The 12,193-nt window shown below is 41.8% G+C and overlaps 1 protein-coding gene across 1 annotated transcript; it reads right to left on the bottom strand.

Annotated features, from left to right (window-relative positions):
• Window positions 1–1,609: 1,609 nt before the first annotated feature.
• On the bottom strand, window positions 1,610–10,461 carry LOC117534931 (protein Tob2). The gene is made up of 3 exons (XM_034199208.1): window positions 10,217–10,461; window positions 6,565–7,157; window positions 1,610–5,962 (listed from the first exon to the last, which is right to left on the bottom strand). The coding sequence occupies exons 2-3, from the start codon at window positions 6,962–6,964 to the stop codon at window positions 5,166–5,168; spliced, it is 1,197 nt and encodes a 398-aa protein (XP_034055099.1). The 5' UTR covers window positions 6,965–7,157; window positions 10,217–10,461; the 3' UTR covers window positions 1,610–5,165.
• Between the last annotated feature and the right edge of the window lie 1,732 nt (window positions 10,462–12,193).

The raw sequence follows: 12,193 nt of genomic DNA, 5'->3' as shown, positions 1-12,193 counted from the left end.
CTCGTTGGCTCTTTTGCTTGACCTTGCCTGAGTCATCAGCCAGCTGCGGCAGATGTAGCAGTGCCGAGAGATGAAGAGACAAAAGAAAGCAGCAGTTTGGTGCACAGATGAAGACGTTTTCTCCTAGTTTTTTAACCTAACCTTGATGCATATGTTCAAATACACAATCCCCCATGATTTTCCTTCGACCAGTTGTTTATTTTACAGCCCCTCCATTGGTCCTGCTGCTCATCAGTATTCCAGAGGAGTAGGAGATGTTGCGTAATGATCACATCGACACACTGGGGAGCAGCGTTGCGTAACAGCAGCTTCAAAGACCAGCAGGATGGGGGTGTGTGTGAGTGTGTGTGAGGAGGAAAGAAAATCAAAAAGGAGGGGCTCTGGGAATTAGGGAGGGGTGGGGGACAAAAGGGAGGAAAGGATCAGGTGTTTGAAAAGGATGGAGAAGAAGGAGAGGGAGGGAGAATTGGAGAGGGGTGCAAACAAGATGGACATGGAAAGATGGAGAACAGGGATGCAGCTTGAAACATGTGATCAGAGGGAGGGAGGGATGCAGTGCGTGGGCGAGCAAGACGTGGAGGAGAGCCAAGGAGGAGCCCAGCCATGCATGTTAATGTCACACCACTGCATGTTACTATACAGCGTTCACAGAGAGCGCTCCATGATTACATTTAATGTAATATCTGCTGGGACCAGCTGAGGTGGGCGGGGAGCAATCTGGATCCTCACCATTTGAGAATTTCAGCTTTGTTTTGAATTATTGATCAAACATCACTTGAGTTTGTTTACCGCCACAAAGCTCAAACTGAGGCTTCTCACAGGAGCTCAGGGGATCAGCTTTGATCTGCAATATGTTCAATATTAAAACCGAGGTGAACAGTGATGGAATATAATGAAGTATATTTACTAAAATAGTACATTGTTCAGGTACTTTTAGTAAGGATTTTCCTTTTATGCTATTTTATATATCTACTCCACTACATTTTATAAGCCAATATTGAGTTTTTTAATCCACTACTATTTATTTTACAGGTTTAGTTACATTACAAATGCACATTAATAGATACCTCAAAAATATAAATAGACTAATAAATTAAAATTGATATATCGTTATAAGTTAACTGACTCCATTGGACTCCTTTTGTTTACTTGCAAAAGATAGTGACATCACTATGTAACACTTGCACTTCTACTGGCTAGCGCTCCAACACTGTGTACGTGATAGGCTAAGGGGCGGGACATCTCTAAGCAGTTGACCAATCACAACAGAGCCGGCCAGCTAACCAATCAGAGCAGACTGGGCTCTGGTTTCAGACAGAGGGTGAAAAGAGGTGCTGCAGCACAGGCAGTATGAGAAGAATAAAGAGCTTTTTGAACATTAAAGCATTGAGACATGTCACAGTAGAGACACTACATACAAATGTGAGCCTAAAAATTAGTATACTACTTTTTGGGGTATTACTTTTTGACATTTATACAATTTAGTATTGCTACTTTCACTTAAGACATCCAGGTACTTCTTCCACCACTTGAAATAAGTATGTCATGCAACACTATTCCTCCACCACAAACAATGAGGATGACACAATGATCTTATGTTCCATGCTTGTTTTTTTGCCAATCTGTTTATTTTATTACAAACTTAAAAAAGAATCTGATACAATAAGAAACTGCAGTAGTAACTCCCCATTCCCGGGGGTGGGGCAGCACAGAAAACAGGTCATTGCATTTCAGTAGTGAAAGATTCATTACATACAGGGTGTACAGATCAGATACAAAATAGGAACAAAAATAATAAAATACAGGCAGGAAAGAAAGCACTATATTTATACATCTGAACTTTTAATTATATTTATTTGTACTCTTAAATGTTACATTTTTTACATAGAAAATAAACTTCTTTTATGACAATGCAATATTCCAAAGTGCAAAATAAAACGCACACATCGATATAAGCAAACGGACATCAGAATACAAAATTCTTGTTTTTCCTCCTTAATAACGTTCAACCCTGATTGTTGAATGGCCTGCGTTTGGAGTGCGTTTAGAAAAGCGTGAAAAAACACAAACCAGCATTTACTCTTTTACAGTCATCGTCACATCCTCAGAGGAGCCCGATTTGTATACAGACGAAATTTAACAACACCTCGTTTGCTAAGAATAATCTCACAAATATGAAAAAAAAATGGTCACTTAGTCATTTTGGACATGCATGTGACTGTCATGTTTAAACACAAAACAATTCTGTTTCCCTTATTTATTATCCGCAGGCCATCTCAACCAGGGTGTAGCCTAATAAACAGATCACATTCACAGCACATTCATTTCCTTCATCCTTTCCGTAACACTGTCTTCTCATTGAGACGATATACTGATTTTTGTATTTTTTTTCCCGGGTGCAGAGAGGTAGAAACCCCTTAAATCCTTCAGGGTAATTTAAACTATGGCATTACATTGCACTGGAGAAGAGCGAGCGTCTGTGTAAGCAAAGACAGTCTGGGATATGGCTATAGTACCAGGACCAAAGGACCTGGGGAGAAAGGGAAAAAGATGAAGTGAGACAAAGTGAAATGTGATGGGATATATAATATAAGGGGGCGTTTTGTTCTAGTAAATATGATTTATCTGGGTTAGGTGCTTTCGTAGCAAACAAAAGAAGTCAAGGAGTGTTAGAGAGTAGTGTTGGTTGGATGGGAGTAAAACAAAAACTAAATGTAGGAAATCTCACAAAATGAATTGTGATCCTAAATAAGTATTGAATTTACAACAAAAAAAAGGAAAAGAGGGAAGGACTTGGCCTTGAATATATCTGAAATGTAAATTGTTTTGTTTAAATACATTTCTATGGGAAGTAGAGTAGACGTGATTATTAACTAAAGTAGGAAAAAAGATAAGTAACTTGTAGGGAATGTAATAAATATGTAGGGGATTCACCAAAATAAATGGACATTTCACTTAAGAATAACTCCGAAATGTGGATCGTTTGTCTAAATGCATTGCCTATTGGGGGTAGTGAAAATGTGTTTAAATAAAGTGGGGAAAAATGAATGGTACTTTTAGCTCGAAGGATAAAAGACAAGCAGGGTAACTAAATACGTAGGGAATTGACAATAGAAGAAAAAAAAGGGAAATGGACAATAACAAATCTGAAATGTGTAATTTTTGGTTTCAATGCACTGCCAATGGGGAGTAGTGTTGTGAGACTGCCCTGGGAGCACGGAACAAAAGTGAAATCAGCCATCTTTCCTACACAAACCCTTTGTAAACATTCACATCTTAAACTTCAAATCCGACTTGAAGAATGAATACATTTACCCGTCTTATTAGACAAATGCCAAAAAGGTACAAGGTACAATACACATTCAATACTTTATTCTGTACATCTTTATTTTTGTCTCGGTTTGCATATATTCACGTTATTTTCTGAAAAAATAACCTCGGCATGTAAGAAACTAAACAAATAAATCTGAACGTAAGAACTTTGTATATATACATATTTCCTGGACTTGTCATGTCTTTACTCGTACAAATGTCAGTGATCATTTTTGCAGAAAAAAACAAAAATATATAGAAATAAATTACAAAACAATATAAATGCATCTTTCCCCTCACAATCATAATGACATTTACAGACCTCCCCACCCATCCCCTTGAAACAAAAACAAAGAAATAAAATCTTCCATGCATATGACAAGATGTCACGTTGCAAACCCAGAGTCAAGGGTCCTCATTAATAGGTTTCTGGAAACATTCAAATAAACAGCATCTCCTCAATCTTGCATCTGCACTGTTTGAATCTCTAAAGCATTTCATGGAGGCTAAAGGAACGATGTAGCGCCTCAGAAATAAAGTGCTGCTCATCTGAGAGCTACCCCTCCCTGCAGAGACTCACCAACAATCACATGGACCCGGCTGGTAAACAAACCATTGTTAGAGACGTGCAGCAGACTTAAAATCTAACCAATAAAAGCAGCAGACCGATTGAGGATCACTCATCTGTATGAATCTTTTGTCAGCAACCAGAGGAGAAGAGGAGAATTTCAAGAGGAGGGAGAGAATGGTTGGCTTCAATACCATTTAAGCTCACGGCAAACGTGTTCTGGGTTTTAAATCTCTCCACAGCCTGGATAACACCGAGGCGAAAGAAGCCTCTAGCTGCTGCTCTCCCTTTCACTTCCTTCTTCGTGCAGAGGAAAAGCTCTCCCTCAAAGTCATGCTAAGCCATTTATCACAATGCCTGCTGCATTCTTCTTCACCTTCTCACACGACCGCCTGCGTGTGTGCACGTATGAAAGCATCATTTACATCCCAGTGTGTTAAATTGAGGCATCAACGCTCGGTTAAAGTCTTAAAATGCAAACCCGTTTCTCCACCAAGGTTTCCCTGACCTTCCTAGCTGCAGTATCCCCCCTGACAGATGCAATACATTCCCCTACATCGCTCCTTTACTCCCCCAAGCTGCCTTTCTGCTCACTCCACTGCTCTCGCTTCATTTAAACCCGTGTCATGTACACACATCCCAGCTGACGACAAACTGCTAGTGGAGAGGGCCCACAATCGTACAAACAATGGGTCTCTCCATCACGCTGAGCCACAACAAAACAGAGCAGCGCCACACACACACACACACACACACACGCACGCACACACAGCAGACCCCCCCCTTCTCTGTATTTGTGGCAAGTAGGGCAGAGCAGATTGCAGAGCAAAGTGCTGAGCTTTCCACAGCCGTCGTTCCCTGCAGGACTTGGCGAAGAGCTTCTTTCACAGCATGACAGTGCAGTGCAAAAGTGGAGCTACACTAGAGCCGGGTCCATTAAACCACAAAACAAAAACAAGTCCTTAACGTTAACATTCAATGCAAAGGAATAAACATAAAAGCGATTGGCAACGACTCAAACGTAGAAAGGAACCCACCCCTCCCCACCCACTCCTGTCATCAAAGCAAACGGACGAAAGCAACGAATGAAAAGATAGGGCGGGGATTGGAGGTAACAAACTACATTTCATTATTCAGTGGACGTGGTACTTTTTAAATCCTCGTAGTAAAACTAATTCTCAACGCGTATTAGTATCGGAACAATTTGTTAGAAAAAAAATATCTGGAGCGTCATTTTTCAGACCCACCTCGGGACAACATTTCTTTTTCGTTACAAATGAAGGCTTTAGTTGGCCAGCACCACCGGCTGGAAGGACTGGCTGGGGTATTGCAGGTTGTAGCTTCCTAGACCCTCCACAAACGGGGGCTTCTCCATGTAGGGGATTCCCCCGCTGCTGCCGATGATGCCAACGCTGGGGGGCGGAGGAGGGCTAGAGAAGGGGTCAAAGGTCGGATGGGAGTGTGGCGGCTGGAACGGGCTGACGTGAGGCTGCATGGGCTGGGAGTCAGCATCGAAGTAAAGGGCGCCCGGCGATCCTGGGTACACGAACTCTTTGGCGTTGGGGGAGAGCTGGCTGGCGATGGGAGCGCCTCCGAGGGAGTGCAAGGACAGAGAGAGAGGCTTGTGCTTCAGCAGGTCCGGAGCCAAGATGGCGGTGGGGGAGTGGGTGAGCATCCTCTGAGCAGGGGGGAGGATGGAGACATTGGAGCCAGTTGTTGACCCGGCACCGCTGCACTTCTTCATCTTGGTCGAGCCAAATTTGGTGGCGGCGAAGCTGGCGGTGGTGAAGGTGATGGGCTGGGGGCGGGCGGTGGGGATGGAGGAGGGCGGCGGCTGCTGCTGAGCGGAGAGGTAGGGCAGGCCGCCGCTGGGGGGGGAGGGGGTGGAGGTGTTGGAGGAGTGGGCAGAGGGGTCGGGGGGCGTGCTGGAGCTCGGGTAGCTGAAGAGGGCGGTGGACATCGGGGTGGGGGAGCTGGAGAGAGAGGGCATGAGGGCGGGCGACGCCTGGCTGCCGATCGGAACGAACACCTGAGCGTCCGGGTTGAACCCCAAACTCTTGGCCTCCTCCGCCTCTGAGTCTCCTTTAAGGAATCAGAAAGAGGTTTTATTGACAAGAACGTTTACACATACGAGGAATGTGCCTTGGTGTACATGGTGCATATAAACAGTTAAAGAAGATACAAAATAAAATGTATATTTTTTAAACTATGTTGAGTTAAGATATTGAAAATGAGTGACATTAAATCTGGATATACCAAAAAACGACGTAAAGTATACTATCGCAAAGTACTAAGTAATAAAGTATGTGCAGTATTGTTAAGGAAAGCTGTGTAGATGCTAAGAGAATAAGAGATACGTTTTTTATCCCAATTTAGGAATTGTTTTTGTCACAGCAGCATAGATAAGCCATTGCAGTAGAAGATAAACAAAATACGCAAAACAATGATTATATACAGATCAATAATAAAGGATATATATTTATAGAGTATATATATATTGAAAACATAATATAAATATAAAAATAACAGAATTGAAGGCAGTGTTGGTTATGCTGGTCCAGCCTATCTAACTCACAAAATGTAAACATTGAATACAATATACACTTTACAGAATAATTACAGATTTAAGTTCAATTTAAATCCTCAAGGGACCACCTGAAAACAATGTATATAAGTGAGTTTACCCTCTCTGGTGGGCCCCTCCGGCATCTCTCCGTCACACCCGAGTCCAGGAGTCTCTTCCAGGTAGAGGACCTTCACCGCCCCCTTCTCTCCGATCTGGTAGGAAACCTCGTACGGGTCGATCCACACGCTGAGCTCTGCAGGAACGTTTGCACGAACTTCCTCCGTGTCCAAGCCGCTCCTCTTGGCGGCTAACTCCACCACGGGGTCCCTCGGAGCTCCCAGGTGAATGCAGCGAAAGGCAGAACCTCTGAGAGGGGCTTCGGGGTACCAGTGACCCTCGAACCGAGAAATCAGTATCCTCTCCAGCTCCTCGCCAAACAGATCGGCACGGCGCCGAGGCAGCTTGTTGTAGAGGTAGGACACAATGAAGTTCAGGGCGACCTTCACCTCGAGATGCATGGCTGCTCCGGGTCAGCGTGGGGGGGGGGAAAGGGGTCGAGGGTGAGGCGATGCAAACGGTAACAAGGAGTTTTTCCTCTGGCTTTATTGTAACGTGTATGAGTCCTTTAGTGTCACCATGGTAAAGGCACCTCGAAGGCGGCAGGTTGCAGGCGGTCTTTGTCGTCACAAATGTGGCGTTTTCAGGTTCCAACTGTGAAGGAGAAAAGAGAAGAAGGGCGTCATTTTATTTTGAAAGAGCCAGAGGAAGATAAAAGGGGAGATCAAGGGAAGTGAATTGAAAACAAACAAAGGAAGGGGACACTGCAATGTTCTCCATCTGTCAACCTTAAATCACATTTAAAATGTTAACGACTTTTTCATTTATTTTGATTTGGCACTTATTTTCTTTAAATGTGGGGTAGGTAATTTTGGAGGAACCAGCTCGAGTGCGCTAGAATTTGAAAATACACAGCCGGAAAAAATCTGCCACTTCCTTCAGACTTCCTCACAGAGCCCCTCCTCCAACACACACGAACGCGCACATGACCAATGAGGGCACGAGATAAGTTTGTGCACAGAAAGGCTGACAGGCAGGTAGGCCATCCAGTTACTTTAGCCGGGCCGGCTCAGATGATTGGTCGTGCTTTTCACAGCGCCACGGCTTCCACAGATGACATTTTGTTATGGATTTTTTGTTAAAGCACTTAAGATATTCATTGCTATCGGGATGTTAAGAGCATTCCATGGAATATAACAAAGCGTATCTCGAGCCGGTTTCTCAAACTTACCTACCCCACCTTTAAGTGCCGTCATGTCATTGTATGTCTTTGGTAGCTAATTATCTAATCTAGCAGTGATGTAATGTACATTTTTCTGACATTGTTGTTTTTTTCGTGTGGGTGGTCTTTTTTCTGTGTGTGCTAGTTAATGTGGAAATAAGGGTATTCCTGGTTTGTGTTGGCAAAAGAAAACAGATTCTGAAATAAAAATAAACACACCAACTGTACCAAAACAAAATGCTGCTAATCATTTCCTTTTGGTCACAGAAAAAAGTTATGTATCAGTTAATGGACGCTTAATTGATTTACATGATTATTTGGCACACTTATGCCTCCATATGGGTCATTGACTCGAATAAAAAGAAAAGGCAAGAAACGTGCACTTCTGCATGCATGAGAGGAAGTGATTAATAAGCTGTGGATTAAGACATTTCTATACTGAAAGAGTGCAAACATTGATTCAAAAAGATAACTTTTGGTAAAATGCATTTGAAGCCATCATAAATAGATTCAGAGCGGTTGGACAAACAGTGCAGAAAACTCACCATATTGGCTTTAGTAATCAAATGATACATTTGTGAGATGCTTAACGTGTGGAAAACACCAGAGTTTCAGTGAAACACAGCATCAGACATGCTTTATAATATTCTATATGTTGGTTTCATCAGCTGCAGGATCTACTGATGGATGTAACAGATGCTGTGTTGTGGGCTTCATAAATCCTTTATAATCTGAATCTGATCCCGGGAACGCATCCTGCTTTGACGCTTAAACACAGTCACACGGAGGCCATGCTGCTGAGTCAAAAGCACTGAAGGATTACAGGCAAAAAGAAGCAATAACACCACCGATACTCAGAAAAGAAGGTGTAAAATGGCAGGACAGTAAGTCGACTTCACAGAACACCATTTCCCACCATGCAGTGCGTGTGATCTCCCCCCTCCCCCCTTACACACACAAACAATTCACTCACATTCACTTCCCTGCCAGATGGGGATTCAGCAGCTAAGATTAGAAAGACGCCTCCGATTAAAAGACAATTCTAATGCTATCACAGATAAAGCTGCACGCAGAGTGACTGTTACAGATTCACTTTTCCCCCCCATAGCATGAAAAAGGTGACATTGAAGGATAAAATGGGGTTGGTTAGAATGGGCTATAAATAGGGCCCCATTTTGCATCTGTTCCTCTCCTGCACCTTGGTTTAAAATGAGTTTAAGTGACCGTAAAAAGGATGTACAGGAAAATCCCCTGGTCCAGCACCTGCAACAGCCACCAGCAATACAAACCTTTAGTACACACACACACACCCAAACACACACACAAACAGTTAAAGCTACCAGCAGCTTCTACTGCATTTAATATCTCGTATTATATAAACAAAGCAAGATGTACAAGATCCAATGTCATCCAATGACATAAGAGGAGTAGCTATGTGAGTATGTGCTTCTTTAGAGTGTATTTAGAGGTCTAAATCTTAAACCAGAGCATGCCATTTTCATAAAAACATCCACGCTCACAAATCCCTGGCTTTGTATTCTTCACTGTTACACAACTTAAGGAGCTCCAGTGATGTGTGCAGGCCTGGTGTTGCAGGTCAGAGCAGCAGCAGGATCTATAGAGCTATTTTTGTTTACATGGACTCATTATCAGAGCTGCATATATGCCACTGTGTGCTGCGAAGCCCCCTGTTTATCTATTGAGCACATGTGAGCTTACAGATAGCCCTAGCTAATTTGCAAAATAAACACAATACATACATGAAAGCAAAAAGCCTTTAGAAATATTACAATTGAGCTTTTAAAGCAGCAAATGGAGGCCTTCCTGAACCAAGTTACACCTGAAACCTCAATTGGATATGAATAGTGATTTTCTCTTTCATTGAATCCCCATCACTTACAATGTTCTCCCTAAACAGATTGATAATAATAGATGCCCTTAAATGGGAATATCTTTGCACTACCAGATGCCAAATGTGCAAGATGAGGGCCAGATTGGAGGGATATCAGCTGTGTGATGCTAAACTCAGATACTAAAAAGGAGCAGGGTCTACCTGGGGGATTACTGCCATATGTCAAAAGGCAGTGGAGCATAATGGACACTGGTTTAGATGACATGCAAGTGAAGAATCCCCCCCACCATGCCAAATTAACGCTGTAAATTAAATTATAAGGCTAAATAAGTGGAGAACAGACTATCGAGCGAGTATGTGCCCACTGAGCAATAAGGAAGACAGTCCCTCCTTAGCATATACAGTCAAACAATGTATAAAATAAACATGACAGTTGCATATACTTCAAGAAGGGAGCACTTAAGCTAATTTACAACGGGCCAGGATAAAAACAAAAGCTGGGTCTCTATTTAAATGGCCGAACCAGTGCTGTCATTCATTACAATGAGCGCATTTTGCAAAGCCAAACACAGCAACATGCACGCAATTTAAGGACATTTAAATGCAGTTTCATGCGCCAGCGGGCATTTAATTACTCACCTATCGTCACTGATGCTCTACCTTGACTCCTGCGTTTCTCTTGTAATTCCCCTGTGTTGTCTTCGATTTCAAGGCGGACGTGTCGAGTCCTTGGTGCAAATGCTGACCACTGGATATTGTTCTCACCCCAGTGTTGTGTTTATTAATCTGCTGCCCCCATTTCAGCAAGGTCCAAAGGGTTTCCCAGTTTTTCTTCAGCTGACAGTTTGCATGGAGGCTCCAGTGAAACTTTACTGTTTGACAACCCGGCGTATTTATACACTGTGACTCGCCCACACGCCCGTGACGGCAGGGACTACTTTCTTCATATTATAGTAGCTGGTTCTTTATTATTATTATTATTATTCCATACAACGGTATCTATGCATATGTGATGCTGCCAGTAAATCATTTAGTTAATGTCATATTTATGCAGAATATTTATATAAATATTACCAAGCAGACTTCTTTTTTGGAATAACAATAAAACCAAAAACTATTTTCATACCTTGCATTTTTTACACCATATATAAGATCTAATTTCATACTCCTCTTTCAAAAAATAACGATGTAAAAAACGCTAATTGAGGGCATGTTTCCTCCATGTTTACCTTGCAGGCACTAGATAAAATTGGCGGAGGTATATTTGTAGTTTCTAACGGTGCTGTGCAATTTGCTAAAAATATAAGCGGTGATAGCAACAGAGTCCCTATTGGCTGAGAGGGGGGAGGACCCTCACATTATTGGGCTGCAGCATCCACTCAGCAGCTAAATCAACTTGACTTTTACCAGGGGCTTGTGGGAAATGTGGTTATTGCCGCTAAATGTTGTGTGGTGGTATTGATAGTGTTAAATAAAAAAAGACATGCATTAGAGATTGATTGATTCCGGGTTTGTTATGCATTCAAATCAATCCACATTTTGATTATCAGTCATCTACAGTATCCTATGAGAGGTACTGTGATTATGGATTTTGTATTCAATGAAGAAACATATTCTAATGATATAGGCTAAATTCAATTATAGACATCTCCCAACTACACGAACACATACAGTAGGCCTATGCCATAATTTTCAGTTAGTCCTATGAGTATATTTAAGAATTTTTTTCCCATCCATATAGTCTTCAACTTTTAAGTCACGCAAGACATTTAATCAAAAACTAAGGTAGTCCCACATCTTCCATTACAGTTTTGCATTTTTGTGAATTTTTAAGGATTATTCCAAACATAAATGATGTATTGAGTGAGAGCCTGGCATATTTCCAGTGTTATCATGTCACCAATACTTTAATATAAATCCCATTTTTTTTAATTGCACAGATGTATTCCATTTCCTAATTTAAATTCGGATGTATATATTGTGCAATCACCGCTAAATGCACTTTAACACAGGGGTATCTCCTCTTGCACTTTATAGCTCTTGTATCTTCTCTTGCACTTTAGCTCTTGTATCTTCTCTTTCACTTTATATGTTGTTGCTATATTGTATTACCATGTCATAAATACTTGTGTATGCTGCTCTTGCTCTTTTGTACGGAGCCCCTAACGGGACATGTAAAAAAAAAATAAAACAGAGAGAGAAAAAAAAAAGTCAGGATAACGAGTTAGTATCTCGTGCGCACGAGATACTAACTCGTTATCCTGACTTTTTTTTTACTAACTCGTACGCACTTTTTTTTGTTGAGAAAGTTACCGGTTACCATGTCCCTTTAGGGGCTCCGTACTTTTGCACTTTTTGCATATCATGTATTTTGTTTTTGCTATGTTTGTAAAATGTAAACTTCTTAAATGTTTTATGTGAGGGACTGCGGATGGAAATTAGCTCAAAGCTAAATCTGGCAATGTTACGCTTGACACATTTTAATGTTTTAAGTCAGGGGTGGGGAACCTTTTTCCTCTCAAGGGCCATTTCAATTTTTTCCACATCCTCCGAGAGCCGTACAAATGATTGACCTCTGCTTAAAAATACTAAAATCACAGCCCATTCATTTAGCCT

Source organism: Gymnodraco acuticeps, unplaced genomic scaffold, assembly GCF_902827175.1.
Source record: "Gymnodraco acuticeps unplaced genomic scaffold, fGymAcu1.1, whole genome shotgun sequence".
Classification (NCBI taxonomy): Eukaryota; Metazoa; Chordata; class Actinopteri; order Perciformes; family Bathydraconidae; genus Gymnodraco; species Gymnodraco acuticeps.
Note: the sequence above shows the minus strand (reverse complement) of the source record. Positions and strands in the feature narration are given on the sequence as shown.